This window comes from Mobula birostris, chromosome 1 (genome assembly GCF_030028105.1).
Source record: "Mobula birostris isolate sMobBir1 chromosome 1, sMobBir1.hap1, whole genome shotgun sequence".
NCBI lineage: Eukaryota > Metazoa > Chordata > Chondrichthyes > Myliobatiformes > Myliobatidae > Mobula > Mobula birostris.
In genome coordinates this window covers 78076736-78094685 of record NC_092370.1, presented here as the reverse complement: position 1 = coordinate 78094685, position 17950 = coordinate 78076736, and the positions used below count along the sequence as shown (strand labels likewise).

General features: G+C 44.4%; 1 protein-coding gene across 1 annotated transcript in view; it reads left to right on the top strand.

The window, feature by feature from the left end:
- The window catches only part of LOC140197599 (cadherin-2-like), a 216447-nt gene that overhangs the window by 151275 nt on the left and 47222 nt on the right, over positions 1–17950 (top strand). Inside the window, exon 8 of the mRNA XM_072257807.1 lies at positions 10411–10548. Within this exon, the coding sequence (XP_072113908.1) occupies positions 10411–10548 (138 nt within the window). The remainder of the gene's footprint in view (positions 1–10410; positions 10549–17950) is intronic.

Sequence of the window (17950 nt, the reverse complement as noted above, 5' to 3'; positions counted from 1 at the left end):
GGAGTGGCCCCGGTTGAAGCTGAAGAACCACGTCCTGTACCGAGTCACGTCGCCTCCGGACCACCCCCGGCGCTGGCAGCTGGTCATGCCCGAGAAGTATCGAAAGGCTGTGCTTCAGGCTCTACATGATGATTCCGGGCACTTAGGGGTAGAGAAGACCTATGGATTAGTCAAGGACCGGTTTTACTGGCCCCGGATGAGGGGGGAGGTGGAAGAATACTGTAAGACCTGTAGCCGTTGCGTCAGGAGGAAGACCTTGCCTGCGCAGGCGGCTCCGTTATCCCACTTGCAGAGTGCAGGACCCATGGACCTGGTGTGTATGGATTTCCTGTCTATTGAGCCGGACACCAGCAATACCGCGAATGTTTTGGTCCTCACGGATCACTACACTAGATATGTGCAGGCTTTTCCTACTAAGGATCAGAAAGCGACTACAGTGGCGAAGGTGTTATGGGAGAAGTACTTTGTTCATTATGGCCTTCCCCGGCGGATCCACAGTGATCAGGGACGGGACTTCGAGAGCAGGCTTATCCATGAATTGCTGGATATGCTTGGGGTTGAAAAGTCCAGAACCACCCCCTATCACCCGCAGGGTGATCCTCAGCCCGAGAGGTTTAACCGGACCCTGCTGGACATGCTCGGCACCTTGGAGATTGGACGGAAGAGTAAGTGGAGTCAGCACATCGCCCATTTGGTTCATTGTTACAACTGTACTCGCAATGATGCTACGGGGTACTCGCCCTACTATCTGATGTTCGGACGGGAAGCGAGGTTGCCCATTGATCTGTGTTTTGGGACTGAAGCGGGGGAAATACCTTCGAAGCCATGTCTGAAGTACGTGTCCGATATGAGGAGAGAGTTGAAAAGGGCGTACGAGTTGGCTGAGGCGGCAGCCACCAAGCAGAACCAGCGGAATAAAAGGAGGTATGATCAGAAGGTAAAGTTCGTCCAGCTATTGCCGGGAGACCGAGTCCTTATCCGGAATTTAGGACTACAGGGTAAGCACAAGTTGGCGGACCGTTGGGCAGCCACCCCATATGTGGTGGAGAGTCAGATGCTGAATCTCCTGGTTTACCGGGTGAGACCTGAGGGCGGGCAGGGGCCTGTCAAGGTACTCCATCGGAACCACCTGTTGCCTCTGGGTCGAGAGGTGAAGATGGACCCAGAGTCCGAATGGGAGTTTACTCCTAGTACGAGGACTCTGCGAGGGCGCGGGGCGCGGGAAGAGGCCGCTGCGAAGAAAACGGGGCCGGTCCCCACCTCGAGAAGGGATACGTCATCGGAAGATGATGATTTGGACGTGTGGTACCTGCTTCCGTTCGCTGATTCCCCGGTGCCGGGAGAAGAGACTCCTGGCCCTTCCATCACTGAGTCAGGGGGACCGAGGGAGGGTGTTGCAGAGCCGCCTGTATTACAGCCGGCATTGGGGGAGGAGAGGGTGGAGGCAGAACCCGAGCCAGAGGGCTCACCGGGGCAGAGGGATCCCGGTGAAGGGGAAGGTCCGACAGATAGGCTCGAGGGGTCACCTGGGGTGTCTGAACAGGGAGAGTCCACAGAGGAAGTCCTGAGGCCTCAGAGGAGTAGGCATCCCCCGGAAAGACTCACTTATATAGCGCCGGGAGAGCAGGGTGTGATTTCTACTGCCCTGCAAAGTTATGTCACTGCTTTATGCACCTGGGTTGGGTTTTGTGTTTTACAAGGAGTACTAGTGAATTCTGTTAACGTCATGAGGGCATGACTTTTTTTAGGTGGGGGGAGAGTGTACGGGGTCTTTCTTTTGTTACATTTAAAATGGCGATTTTTGTTATGTTAATCTGTGGAATGCGGCTTTGTTGTGTTTTAACGTTGCAGAGAGTTTGCACTAGCAGTTTATTGTGGTTTAGAGGGTGATAAGAGGGTGCTATTAGCCAATGGGTGGTTATGTATCGTTTTGTTTTCGGATGCCATGCTGTATGATATGACTGTGGACTGAGTTTTGGCGGGTAGTCGGGAGGAGAGACGAGGAGGACGGCGGACGTGCGGAGAGGCTCCGGTCGATCACTTCGGGTGGTCCCGAGCCGTGGGTTGACGGAATTCGCGTGGTCGTCTGACGTCGAACTTGAGCTCCAACGGTAGCGCGCGAAGAACTTGGACTTTGAATAAGTGTTGGCGCCTTTTTTTTTCATTACTTTTCTCTCTGTATCAAATGTATATTAATGCCCTAGAATTAGTAATATCTATAAAGTGTATGTGTTAAAATTTACTGGGTGTGCTGGCTGATGATTGATGTTTGTGATTGATTCGGGCGACAATTGACCCTGAGGGGACTGCTGAAGCAGGTGCTGGGCGGGATTTCCCCTAGACATACACGAGCCAAAATAACGGAACGTTACACATATATGAAGGGAATAGAGGTGTATGGTTCATGTTCAAGCAGGTGGGATGAGATCCATTTAGCATCAAGGTTGACATGGATGTGGTGGCCGTTGAGCTTGTTCCTATGCTGTACTGTTCTGTGTTCTAACTGCAGCATGTTCTGCAGGTGGTATACTTATTAGGCAATTCTTGGGCCCATGTCAGGGAAAGGATGTGCTGACATTGGAGAGGGTCCATAGGAGGTTTCTGAGAATACTCCTGGTAGAGAAAGGGTTATATGCTGAGGATGTTCTACGAGTCTGTGGTGGCCAGTGCTATCATGTTTGCTGTTGTGTGCTGGGGCAGCAGGCTGAGGGTGGCAGACGCCAACAGAATCAACAAACTCATTCATAAGGCCAGTGATGTTGCGGGGATGGAACTGGACTCTCTCACGGTGGTGTCTGAAAAGAGGATGCTGTCTAAGTTGCATGCCATCTTGGTCAATGTCTCCCATCCACTACATAATGTACTGGGTGGGCACAGGAGTACATTCAGCCAGAGACTCATTCCACCGAGATGCAGCACTGAGCGTCATAGGAAGTCATTCCTGCCTGTGGCCATCAAACTTTACAACTCCTCCCTTGGAGGGTCAGACACCCTGAGCCAATAGGCTGGTCCTGGTCTTATTTCATAGTTTACTGGCATAATTTACATATTACTATTTAACTATTTATGGTTCTATTACTATTCATTATTTATGGAGCAACTGTAATGAAAACCAGTTTCCCCCGGGATTAATAAAGTGTGACTATGACTATATGAGGAATGATTGACGGCTCAGGGGCCTGTACTTGCTAGAATTTTAGAAGACTTGGGGGGGGGGTGGGAATGCATCTCATTAAAACCTAATAATGTGGGTGCCACAGTAGTGTAGCAGTTAGTGCAATGCTGTTACAGCTTGGGATGTTGGAGTACCGAGTTCAATTCCAGCATCCTCTGTAAGAAAATTAGTACGTTCTTCCTGTGTGTGTGTATTTGTTTCCTCCAAGTGCTCCAGTTTTCCTCCCACAGTCCAAAGACGTACAGTATCTGTTCGTAGGTTAATTGGCCATTAGAAACATAGAAACCTAAAGCACAGTACAGGCCCTCTTCGGCCCACAAAGCTGTGCCGGACATGTCCTTACCTTAGAACTACCTCGGCTTACCCATAGGCTATTTTTCTAAGCTCCATGTACCTATCCAGGAGTGTCTTAAGATACCCTATTGTTTCTGCCTCCACCACCGTCGCCAGCAGCCCATTCTACGCACTCACCACTCTCTGCGTTTATATTAAAAAAAAAACAACTTACCCCTGTCATCAACTCTGTACCTACTTGCAAGCACCTTAAAACTGTGCCCTCTCGTGATAGTCATTTCAGCCCTGGGAAAAACCCTCTGACTATCCACATGATCAATGCCTCTCATTATCTTGTACACTTCTGTCAGGTCACCTCTCATCCTCCGTCGCTCCAAGGAGAAAAGGCAGAGTTCATTCTTGTAAGGTATGCTCCCCAATCCAGGCAACATTCTTGTAAATCTCCTCTGCACCTTTTCTATGGTTTCCACATCCTTCCTGTAGTGAGGCGACCAGAATTGAGCACAGTACTCCAAGTGGGGTCTGACCAGGGTCCTATATAGCTGCAACATTACCTCTCGGCTCCTAAACTCAATCGCACAGTTGATGAAAGCTAATGCACCATATGCCTTCTTAACCACAGAGTCAACATGCGTAGCAGCTTTGAGTGTCCTGTGAACTCAGACCCCAAGATCCCTCTGATCCTCCACACTGCCAAGAGTCTGACCATTAATACTATATTCTGCCATCATACTTGACCTACCAAAATGAACCACTTCACACTTACCTGGGTTGAACTCCATCTGCCACTTCTTAGCCTAGTTTTGCATCCTATCAATGTCTCATTGTAACCTCTGACAGCCCTCCACACTATCCACAACACTCCCCAACCTTTGTGTCATCAGCAAATATACTAACCCATCCCTCCAATTCCTCATCCAGGTCATTGATAAAAATCACAAACAGTAGTGGTCCCAGAACAGATCCCTGAGGCATACCACTGGTCAGCAACCTCCATACAGAATATGACCCATCTACAACCACTCTTTGCCTTTTGTGGGCAAGCCAGTTCTGGATCCACAAAACAATGTCTCCTTGGATCCCATGCCTCTTTACTTTCTCAATAAGCCTTTCATGGGGTACCTTATCAAGTGCCTTGCTGAAATCCATATACACTACATCTACCTTCATCAATGTGTTTAGTCAAATCCTCAAAAATTTAATCAGGCTCGTAAGGCGCAACTTGCCTTTGACAAAGCCATGCTGACTATTCCTAATCATATTATGCCTCTCCAAATGTTCATAAATCCTGCCTCTCAGGATCTTCTCCATCAACTTACCAACCACTGAAGTAAGACTCACTGATCTATAATTTCCTGGGCTATCTCTACTCCTTTCTTGAATAACGGAACAACATCCACAACCCTCCAATCCTCCAGAACCCCTTCCGTCCTCATTGACGCAAAGATCATCGCCAGAGGCTCAGCGATCTCCTCTCATGCTTCCTACAGTAGCTTGGTGTATCCCATCTGGTGCTGGTGACTTATCTAACTTGGTGCTTTCTAAAAGCACCAGCACATCCTGTTCCTTAATATCTACATGCTCAAGCTTTTCAGTTCGCTGCAAATCATCCCTACAATCGCCAAGATCCTTTTCTGTAGTGAATACTGAAGCAAAGTATTCATTAAATACCTCTGTTATCTCTTCTGGTTCCATACACAGTTTTCCACTGTCACACTTGATTGGTCCTATTCTCACGTCTTATCGTCTTTCTCTTCACATACTTGTAGAATGCCTTGGGGTTTTCCTTAATCCTGTCCACCAAGGTCTTCTCATGGCCCCTTCTGGCTCTCCTAATTTCATTCTTAGCTCTTCCTGCTGGCCTTATAATCTTCTAGATCTCTATCATTACCTAGATTTTTGAACCTTTCGTAAGCTCCTCTTCTTGACTAGATTTACAACAGCCTTTGTACACCACGGTTCTGGTACCCTACCATCCTATCCCTGTCTCATTGGAACGTACCTATGCAGAACCCCACGCAAATATCCCGTGAACATTTGCCACATTTCTTCCATACATCTCCCTGAGAATATCTGTTTCTAATTTATGCTTCCAAGTCCTGCCTGATAGGCTCATATTTCCCCTTACTCCAATTCAACGTTTCCCTAACTTGTCTGTTCCTATCCCTCTCCAATGCTATGGTAAAGGAGATAGAATTGTGATCACTATCACCAAAATGCTTTCCCACTGAGATATCTGACGCTTGACCAGGTTCATTTCCCAATACCAGATCAAGTACAGCCTCTCCTCTTGCAGACTTATCTACATAGGCTGGGGTTAAATAGATGGGTTGTTGGGTGATGTGGCTCATTGGGCCGAAGAGGCCTCTTCCACACTGTATCTCTAAATAAACAAAGCTGACCAAGCTTAGAGCAGGTTTAATAATTTCATGTTTCTTAATTTCTAAGGTTCCAAGAACAAATACTACTTTTCCTAGGACACAGTGTTATGACACTTGTGCCAATCTGCAGGGCGTTTGGGAAATTGCTATTCATGTTGATCAATAACTTTGGAGGTGGGGAGACTGAAATATTCAAATAGAAATCCCTTGTGCAGGAAGAGGGCTGGTTTGTGTGAAGCTTTTAAAATATTAACACTCTGGCTTTAAGTCCTGTCACCTCGTTGAAATTTTATCCCTTGCTGGTGTAAGTCCGGGCAGGTCTGCTGAATTCTCTGTAAGAAAGGAGAAGGCAAATCTGCCTTCCCTAGTGTATACAAGTCTAATGCAGGGAGAGGCTGGTAATGCAGCTAATTCACATTGTTAGGTTGCTGGGATCAACTACATTCTCTCCACAATACTTGGAATTAATCGAACAAGGGTTTTGTTGTGTTGAGCAGGCAGCATTGTGTAAGATTTGCATTCTCTCCATCAAACCTCAGTGCCAAATGTAGATTGGTATTTAATTTTTGGTCACCAGAGTAATTTAGAGGTAATTGATTTAAACAAATGGACATAATCTTCAGATTGGAGCCAGGGTAGTCATGATGTCAGGGAGTGGGATTCTGGGAAACTCTTCTCCTAAACTTTGTGAGGCTGGAGGTCTGTTTAAAAATACAAAAACTGTAGTGGGTTAGGGACAAGGATCGTAGACCAAGGCAGGTAGTTGGACTTAAAATTAGCCAAGGTCAGGGAAAGTTGTTTGAGTATAACGAAGAGAGATGAATAAATAGCAAAATGGTAATGAGCAATTAATTGCCTTTGGTGCTTCCAGCAATAACTAGGCTGTGTGTGTGACCCTGTGGTGACACGTATCCTTGATATATACGGCTAAACTGACCTTTCATTGTTCGCAGGGGAAATTTGATGCTGCTATAGATTTAAAGAAAAGCCTATGCCCCACAAGGGAGAGATGCTTGTCAGCAAGGTGGGGTTTTCATTGGATGCGAACTCCCTCAGGGACCCTTCTGCTCATTAAGGGAAATTTCACAGGGACAAAACGTGGTGTTGGTGATCTCTCCGTTACCTAGCAACCAACACCTGAGAGGTTCTGGCCCCGATAAGGAAGCAGCTGTAAGGCACCTCCTGGGCTCCTATCCAAGCTGGCAATCTCTGGTGTTACTGATACAGTATCTGCCCAGAGTCCATTCTGGGAACGTTAAAAGTGTTTATTAATGAACATACAAAGGACGAAACCTTAGACTGCGCTAAAATGGTGTGGGGGATGGGTGGGTGTTATTGGCTCGTTTTTGTTTGCTGTGTTATAATAAAGGGATGGTTCAAGCATTTGCCTTTTGAATTTGACAAACATCATATTTGGGTTTTTAAAAAAAACAGGTTTTAAATTTCTGCATTGAACTAGGTAGGAATTTCACAAGTGCTTTGTGGAACAGTGTTGTCACTCTCAAGAGAAAGTGGTATTACTGCTTCACGACCTCATTCTTCTCTCAATGTGGGAGGTTGTTCAACCCATTAAGTCAATGTCAGCTTTCAGAGCAGTCATGTCAGTCCCAGTAGCCAATCTGGGCTGTTGTTTCATTGGTTTATTGTTTTCACATCAGTGTCTGGCTCTGCAACTCAAAATGGAAGCAGGCAGAGTGATGCCAAAGGGGATTTATTAAGGGGACAGAGAGATTTTGTGAATGACAGCGAGATTTTCGGGTGGTATGTTGCCTCCCAGGGTCAGGGATGACTTGGATCATGCCCATAGCGTTTTTAAGGAGGGTGAGCAGCCAGAGGTTGGGGTTCATATTGGTACCAATGATGGGCAGGGCGAGTGATGAAGTCCTGGAAAGTAAGTTCAGGGAGTTAAATGCTAAGTTAAAGGACAGCATCTCCAGGGTGATGATCTCTGGATTGCTACCAGTGCCAAGTGCTCATTAGGCCAGAAATAGGAAGATAAACCAGTTTAACAAATGGCTAGGGAGATGATGCAGGAGGGAGGGCTTCAGATTTTTGGATCATTGTGCTCTCTCCCAGGGAATATGAGACCTCTAAAGGTGGGGTGGTTTGTACTGAACTGGAGGAAGACCAGTATCCATGTGGGACGGTTGACTTGTGCTGCTCCAGGGGGCTTAAAGTAGACTTGCATGGGGATGGGGGCCAGGGCAAATGATGGAGTGATTTTGGGGAAACACAATGCCAAGCCTACATGCAAAGACAGGAATTGAAACATAGAGCATTGTGGGACTAATGTTGTGAGTTGCAAATGCAATAAGTACTGTAGATAAGGCAGATGAGCTTATTGCATGGATCAGCATGGAATTGCGATAGTGTAGCCATTAGTGAGACTTCATTGCAAGAGGGGCAGGACTGGCAGCCCACTCTTCTGGGGTTCTGTTGTTTTAGACAATATAGAAAGGGTAACAGTACTTGTCAGGGAAAATGCCATGGTCATGCTCAGACTGGATAGATGGGAGAGCTTGTTCACTGAGTTTATATGGGTGAAGCTGAGGAAGAAGAAAAGGATGACCATGTTAATGGGATTATGTTATAGGCCTCCTAGTAGTCAGTGGGATTTAGAGGAGCAAATTTATTACAGAAGTAGCAGACAGTTGTGAGAAAAATAAGGTTGTGATAGTAGGTAATTTTAATTTTCCACATAGGTTCGTACTGTAAAAGAGCTGGATGGGATAGTTTCCTTTATTAATATGTAGAGGCCCCAACTAGAGAGGGTGCAATATTGAATCTCCTATGAGGGAATGAGACAGGGCAGCTGACAGAAGTATATATAGGGAACAGTTCACATCATAAAGCCATTAGTTTTAAGGAAATTATGGAAAAGGATAGGTCTGGTCCTCGGGTTGAGATTATAAATGTGGAGACAACTTTGTTGCTATCAAGAAGGATCTGGTAGGTGTGGATTGGGATACATTGTTTTCTGGTAAAGGCATGCTCAGTAAATAAGAGGCCTTCAAAAGTGAAACTTTCTTTCATTTTTCAAAAGAGTACAGAGTTTGTATGTTCCTGTCAGAATAAAAGGCAAGGCTAACAGGTTTAGGCAACCTTGGTTTTCAAGAGATACTAAAGTCCTGGCTAAGGAGGAGGAGAAGCATAGTGGGTATAGGTGCCATGATGTACTTAAAAGATATAAGAAATGTAAGAGAACACTTCAGAGGGAAATCAGGAGGGCTAAAAGAAGACATGAGGTTCCTCCAGCAGAGAGAGGGAAGGAAAATCTCAAGGCTTCTATAAATATATTAAGAGCAAAGGGATGGCAAGGTACAAAATTGGCCCACCTTAAGATCAGCATGATCATCTATGAATGGAGCCCAAAACAGATGGGGGATATGTTAAACTGATTTTTGCACCTGTATTTACTTTGGAGATGGACACAGAATCTATAGAACTTAGACAAATTAATAGTGATGTCATGGACTGTATCCAGATTGTAGTATAGGAGATGTTTTGCAGTCCTGAGGCAAGTTAGGGTGGATAAGTCCCCAAGACCTGCCCACATCCCAAAGGCATAGTATGTTAATTGGTCACTGAGCAGTCACTTCATCATAGATTCGTAGTCCAAGATCATGGAAAAAAAGCTCTTTAGCCTGACTGATCCGTGCTGAACAAGATGCCAATCTAAGCTAGTCCTATTTGGCCCAAATGCCTCAAATCTAAGTACCTTTTGAGTCTTATTGTACCAGCCTCAAGCACTTCCTCTGGCAGCTCATTTCATATACAGCCACCTTCTAAGTGGAAAAAGTTGCTCCTCAAGTTCTTATTATCTCCTTTCACCTCAAACCTGTGCCTTCTATTCTTGATTCTCCAAGCCTGGGACAAAGCCAGTGCCCCTCATGATTACGTGCAGGTAAGTAGCTACACTAGGGGTTGAATCAAGGTTAAGTTGATAAGTGTAGGAGAGAGAAAGTTAAGTCTTCAGGAAAATGAGGGAACAGGACTGGTGTGATTACTCTTGATAAATAGCATAGATGATGGGCTAAATGGCCTTGCATAGCATAAATATTACTGCTCAGAGGGAGATTGTTTTGCCCATCAATTCCCTGGCAAACTCGTATTTTAATTAGAAAAAGACAAACAATATCAGAAATGGGAATCTGCAGATGCTGGAAATTCAAGCAACACACTCAAAGTGCTGGAGGAACTCAGCAGGCCAGGCAGCATCTATGGAAATAAAGTATAGTGATGTTTCTGGCCGAAACCCTTTTAAGTCTTACTGTACCAGCCTCAACAATATCAGAATCAGGTTTACAATCATTGACATTTGAAAATTAAATTTTTGTTGTTTTGTGGCAGAAATACAGGAAATAGAAATTACTGTTCTCAAGCTAGGTAGAGCAAAAGAGGGATAGTGATGTAGTATTAATGGGTTCATGGACCATTCAGAAATCTGATGGTGGAGGGGAAAAGATTTTCCAGAATCACTGAGTGTGGGTCTGACCTTTTAAAATTCTTTTGGCATTCAATCCCAATCCTCATCCCTGCCACTCCCTTTCTCTTTTCCAGAAAGTTCCACAGTACACGTTGATAATTCAAGCAACAGACATGGAGGGAAGTCCGATGTATGGCCTTTCCAACACCGCTACCGCTATCATCACCGTCCTAGACGTCAACGACAATCCACCAGAGTTTACTGCTGCTACTGTAAGTATTGTGCCCCTTGCACTTTCCTGCCCTCCTTCTCCACTACCCCCTTTTTACTTCTTTCTTTCCATACTCACAACCCTCATTTTGGCTCTTTTGTTTCCCTTTAACCCAACCCTCCCTTTCTCTGCCATTCCCCTCTCTCTCTCCTTGTTGTAGATTTGAATGAATATTCCATCTAGAGCTGTGTACACTTACAGTTGAAGTCAGAAGTTTACATACACCTTAGCCAAACACATTTAAACTCAGTTTTTCATAATTCCTGACGTTTAATCCTAGAAAACATTCCCTGCCTTAGGTCAGTTAGGATCGCTACTTTATTTTAAGAATGTGAAATGTCAGAATAATAGTAGAAGAATGATTTATTTCAGCTTTTATTTCTTTCATCATTTTCCCAGTGGGTCAGAAGTTTACATACACTTTGTTAGTATTTGGTAGCGTTGCCTTTAAATTGTATAACTTGGGTCAAATGTTTTGGGTAGCCTTCCACAAGCTTCTCACAGTAAGTTGCTGGAATTTTGTTCCATTCCTCCAGACAGAACTGGTGTAACTGAGTCAGGTTTGTAGGCCTCCTTGCTCGCACACACTTTTTCCGTTCTGCCCACAAATTTTCTATCAGATTGAGGTCAGGGCTTTGTGATGGCCACTCCAATACCTGAACTTTGTTGTCCTTAAGTAACTTTGCCACAACTTTGGAAGTAAGCTTGGGGTCATTGTCCATTTGGAAGACGCATTTGTGACTGAGCTTTAACTTCCTGGCTGATGTCTTGAGATATTGCTTCAATATATCCACATAATTTTCCTTCCTCATGATGCCATCTATTTTGTGAAGTGCACCAGTCCCTCCTGCAGCAAAGCACCCCCACAACATGATGCTGCCACCCCCATGCTTCACGGTTGGGATGGTGTTCTTCAGCTTGCAAGCCTCACCCTTTTCCCTCCAAACATAACAATGGTCATTATGGCCAAACAGTTCAATTTTTGCTTCATCAGACCAGAGGACATTTCTCCAAAAAGTAAGATCTTTGTCCCCATGTGCACTTGCAAACTGTAGTCTGGTTTTTTTTTATCTCCCTCCCGGCACCTAACTTTGTAAGCGGAACAAGTGCTACACATGCCCTTACACTTCCTCCCTCACCGCCATTCAGGGCTCCAGACAGTCCTTCCAGGTGGGGTGACACTTCACCTGTGAGTCAGCTGGAGTGATATACTGCATCCGGTGTTCCCTGTGCAGCCTTCTGTATATTGGTGAGACACCACGCAGACTGGGAGACCGTTCTGCTGAACACCTACGCTCTGTCCACCAGAGAAAGCAGGATCTCCCAGTGGCCACACATTTTAATTCCACATCCCATTCCCATTTTGACATGTCTATCCACGGCCTCCTTTACTGTCAAGATGAAGCCACACCCAGGTTGGAGGAACAACGCCTTATATTTCATCTGGGTAGCCTCCAACCTGATGGTATGAACATTGACTTCTCTAACTTCCGTTAATGCCCCTCCTCCCCTCCTTACCCCATCCATTATTTATTATTTTTTCCCTTTTTCTCTTTCTCTCTCTGTCCCTCTCACTATAACTCCTTGCCTGCTCTCCATCCTCTGGGCTCCCCTTCCCCTTTCTTTTTCCCCAGGCTTCCCATCCCATGAGCCTCTCCCTTTGCCAGCCTTGTATCCCTTTTGCCAATCAACTTTCCAGCTCTTAGCTCCATCCCTCCCCCTCCTATCTTCTATCATTTTGGATCTCCCCCTCCCCCCTCCTACTTTCAAATCTCTTACTATCTCTTCTTTCAGTTAGTCCTGACGAAGGGTCTCGGCCTGATACGTCGACTGTACCTCTTCCAATAGATGCTGCCTGGCCTGCTGTGTTCCACCAGCATTTTGTGTGTCTGGCTTTTTTATGGCAGTTTTGGAGCAGTGGCTTCTTCCTTGCTGAACAGCCTTTCAAGTTATGTCAATATAGGACTAGTTTTACTGTAGATATAGATACTTGTCTACCTGTTTTCTCAGCATCTTCACAAGGTCCTTTGGTGTTCTGGGATTGATTTGCACTTTTCACGCCAAAGTACGTTCCATCCCTAGGAGACAGAATGTGCCTCCTTCCTGAGCGGTATGACAGCTGCATGGTCCCATGGTGTTTATACTTGCATGTCTGTACAGATGAACGTGGTACCTGCAGGCGTTTGGAAATTGTTCCCAAGGATGAACCAGACTTGTGGAGGTCCACAATTTTCTTTTTCTGAGGTCTTGGCTGATTTCTTTTGATTTTGTTTGTAAACTTCTGACCCACTGGAATTGTGATACAATCAATTAAAAGTGAAATAATCTGTCAGTAAACAAATGTTGGAAAAATTACTGATGTCATGCACAAAGTAGATGTTCTCAATTGTCTTGCCAAAACTATAGTTTGCTAATAAACAATCAATGGAGTGGTTAAACAATAAGTTTTAATGACTTCAACCTAAGTGTATGTAAACTTCTGACTTCAACGGTATAATCAGCCTACTGTAGGAAAGACATCAGTAAACTGGAAAGCGTGCAGAGAAGATTTATCAGGATGCTGCCAGAATGCGAGCCTGAGTTAAAGGGAGAGATTGGGCTTTGTTCCTTGGAGCATAAGAGAATGAGGGACGACCTTGTGGAGATTTGTAAAGTCATGAAGGCTATAAATAGGGTGAGCTCACATGGTCTTTGTCCCAGGAAAGGGGGGCTAAAAACAAGGTTGCATAGCTTAATGGTGAGAGGTGAAATATTTGATTGGGACATACGAACTCAGTCTTTTTAACAGGGCAGTGGAGTTCAAAACTAGGGTGCCTAGATTTAAAGTGAGCGGAACATTAGAAATAGGAGCAGGAGTAGGCCATTTGGCCTGTCAAGCCTGCTGTGCCATTCGGTAAGATCATGGTTGATCTGACCATGGACTCATTTCCACCTAGCTGCCTTTCCCCATAACCCTTAATTCCTGTAATATGCAAAAATCTATCCAACCTTGTCTTAGATATATTTACTGAGGTAGCTTCCACAGATTCACCACTCTTTGGGAAAAGCAGTTCCTCTTTATCTCCATCTTAAACTTACTCCCCTAAATCTTAAGGCTACGTTCCCTAGTTTCGGTCTCACCTCCAGTGGAAACTACTTTCCTGCCTCTATCATATTTACCCCTTTCATAATTGCTGCATAACCTCCCTGCTCTTAAACTCAATCCCCCCTAGCAATGAAGGCCAGCGTTCCATTGGCCGCCTTGATAGCCTGCTGCACCTGCAAACCAACCAGACTGTTTGTGATTCATGCACAAGCACTCCCAAGTCCCTCTGCACAGCAACATGCTGCAATTTTTTACCATTTAAATAATAATTTGCTTTTTCATTTTTCCTTCCAAAGTGGATGACCTCACATTTACCAGCATTGTACTCCATCTGCCAGACACTTGCACAGTTACTCAACCTATCTATGTCTCTCTGCAGACTCTCCATATCTTCTGCACAATTTGCTGTTCCACTCAATTTAATATCATCAGCAAACTTAGATATTACACTCAGTCCCCTCTCCAGATCATTATTGTGTATCGTGAACAGTTGTGGGCTTAGCTCCAACCCCTGTGGCACACCGCTCACCACTGATTGCCAACCAGAGTAACACCCATGTATCCCAACTCTCTGCTTTCTATTGGTTAATCAATGCTAATACCTCACCACCAACTCTATGCATGGATAAATCTTTTTTATGGCATCTTATTGAACACTTTCTGGAAATCCAAGTAAATAACATCCACCTGTTACACTCTATCTACTGCACTTGTTATATCCTCAACGAGCTCCAATAAGTTTGTCAAACGACCTGCCTTTGCTGAGTCCATGTTGCATCTGCCTGATGAATCCATTTCTTTCTAGATGCCTCACTGTTTCTTCTTTAAAGCTAGCTTCAAGTATTTTCCCAACTACAGATGTTAAACTAACTGGCCTATAGTTACCTGCCTTTTGCCTACATCCTTTTTTGAACAGTGCCATGACATTCGCCGTCTTTCAATCCGCCAGGCCCTGCACAAAGTCCAGAGGATTTTGGTAAAGCTTTTACTGAAACCTCTGCCATTCCTTTCAATACCCTGGGATGCATTCCAACAGAACTGGGGGACTTGACTATCTTCAGGCCGACAATTTTGCTCAGCACTACCTCCTTAGTGATAGCTATTGTATCGAGATCCTCACCTCCCATTGTATCTATAACATCCCTCTTCGGCATGTTAGACGTGTTCTCCACCATGAAAACCAACACACAATAGACATTCAAACCCTCAGCCATTTCCTTATTATCTAATATCAATCCCCCCTTCTCATCCTCAAAGGGACGTATGTTCATGTTGGCCATCCTTTTCTGCTTTATATTATAAAAACTTTTACTATCCGTTTTTATATTTTGTGCTAGTTTGTTTTCATAATCTATCTTCCCTTTCTTTACTGCTCGCTTAGTAATTTGTTTTTTAAAGTTTTCCCAATCTTCCCATTTTCCACTGCTCTTGGCGACTTTGTATGCACAAGCTTTTAGTTTGATGCCTGCCTTTAATTATTTAGTTATCCAAGACTGGCTCTCCCCACCCTTACTGTCCTTGCTTTTAATTGGAATATACTTTTGTTATGGACCATGAAAAATCTCTTTGAAAGTCTTCCAGTGTTCCTCAACCTTCCCACCATATAGCCTGTCTTCCCAGTCGACCCTAGCCAACTCCTCCCATATCCCATTATAGTCTCCCTTGTTTAGGCATAATAAACCCTCCATTCGTACTGTGATCACTCTTTTCATAAGGATCCCTAACTACAAGGTTGCTAATTTTACCTAATTCATTGCACAGGACTAGATCCAAGATAGCATGTTGCCTTGTAGCTTCAGTAACATGCTGTTCAAGAAAGTTATCATGTGTGCATTCTACGAAGTCCTCTCCAAGACTGCCTCGACCAACTTGATTCACCCAATCTAAGTGCAAATTAATGTCCCCCACAATAACTGCTGTTCCATTCTTACATGCCTCAGATATTTCTCGGTTTATTGCCTGTGCCACTGTAATATTATTATTTGGTGGCCGATAGACAATTCCCCCTACTGATATTCTTTCCCTTTACTATTCCTGATCTCTGCCCAGATGGATTCACCATTCTGCTCCTTAGATCTTATATTGTCACTCACTATCGCCCTGAGCTCATCCTTAATTAAAAGCGCTACCCCACCTCCCTTGCTTTCCTGCCTGTCCTTCTGTTTTACCTGATATCCCTGGATATTTCATTCCCAATCCTCCCTCCCCACCCTGCAACCATGTTTCCGGTTCAGAGGGATATTGTCCTAACACAGGCAAATCTAGATGGCAGTCTTGGTTGACGTGAACAACTTAGGCCGAAGGGCATGTTTTTGTGCTGTATGTCTATGACTTTAAGACTAAGTGTAGCAAGAGCAGGGAAACAACGGCTCGAAAGGCAGGACAGCCTCCAGAATGATGGGCTTCTTCCAGTTCCTGGAGAAGTAAATTCATGATGTTGGCTTTTGTAGTCTCACCCCAGGCTTTTTTCTAGTGATTCAATCCACTTCGTTTTGCCCATTTCTGTGCACTGTTTTGAACACACATTGACTCTGATGTGACTGCTTCTATTAAATTGTTAGAGCATACAAGAGTTTGTTGTGCAAGTGAAGTGCTGCTTCTGTTTCCACGGTAACTTTCTTAAAAAAAATCTGTTACTTAGAAATAATTATCTTTCCTTTTGAGCAGAAAGATCTCTGCACTTGATATGTAAGCAGCGTTTCAATTTGAAAACCATAAACCCCAGTATGCTTAATCTCCCAATCCTTTACTGAAATGCAAAGATAATTGTTCACTTCAGTGGGATGTCTTAGTCTATATCCCTTTACTGGCTTCAGATCTCAACTGGAGGATCAGATGGTAGATGTCATCCCTGTTTTGTGTTATTATAATCTCTACACACTCGAGGGACTGACCAGATGGTTCAATGTCCTTTGCTGATGTGTGTTTTAAAGCATAGAACAGTACTGTACAGGAACAGGCCCTTCGGCCCACAGTGCCTGTGCTGAACATGATACATTCCTGAACATTTATTTGTTTATCTAATGGCCACTGCTTACACACCACCCATTGCTGCCCGTTCCAGTTCCCACCACTGTCTGTGTAAAAATAAAATATGCTGCACACATCTTCAAACTTTCCCTCTCTCACATTAAGGCGATGTCCTCTGGTGTTAGCCTTTTCTAGTATGGGGAAAAAGATTCTGACCATCTATGCCATCCATGCATCTCATAATTATATAAACTTCTATCGGGTCTCCCTTCAGCTGCAGCTCCAGTGTACACACCCCAAGCATATTCAACCTCTAATCAGAGGTGAGGGTTTGTTTACATAGAATAAAACATAGAACAGTACAGCACAGGACAGGCCCTTTGCTCCATGGTGTTTCTACTCTCTAATTAGAGGTGGAAGTTTGTTTACTGGGGAGTGAGGGTGAAAATGGTAGCATTCTCCTTGGTGCTGGAAAGGTTAAGTGGCGATGTGATATCTTGTGCAGTCACTTGGGTTTGAGAATGACTTTTCTTCTCTGGATTGGATGTGTGTGGTGAGGTTATAGAGTTGTAGAACACTGCAGCACAAAAACAAGTCCTTCAGCCCATCTAGTCCGTGCTGAACTATTAATCTGCCTAATCCCATCCACTTGCACCCAGACCGTAGTCCCCCATACCCCTCCCATCCATGTACCTATCCAAATTTCTCTTAAATGTTGAACTTGAACCTGAACCATTGCTTCCGCTGGCAGTTCATTCCACATTCTCACCAGCCTCTGAGTGACCAAGATCCCTCTCATATTCCCCTAAAGTTCACATTTCACCCTTAACCCATGACCTCTAGTTGTAGTCTTACCCAATCTCAGCGGATGAAGGCATTTACCCGGTCTAAGCTCCTCATAATTTTGTATACCTTTATCAAATCTCCCCTCATTCTCCTATGCCCTAGGGAATAAATTCCTAAACTATTCAGCCTTTCCTGATAGCTCAGGTCCTCAAGTCCTGGCAACATCCTTGTAAGTTTTTTTCTGCACTCTTTCAATCTTCTTTAACTTTCCTGTAGATAGGTGACTCAAATTAAGCCTCACCAACGTGTTAACACAATTTCAACATAACATCCCAACTCTTGGACACTTGTACTTTGATTTATGGAGGACAATATGCCAAAAGCGCTTTTTTATGATGCTATCTACCTGTGACAACACTTTAAGGAATTATAGATTGTATTCCTATGGAATTATAGATTTGTATTCCCAGATCCCTCCATTCTACTGCATCCTCAGCGTCCTATTGTTCACTGTGTTATTCTGACCCTGGTTTGTCCTCTCATTGAGCAACACACAACAATT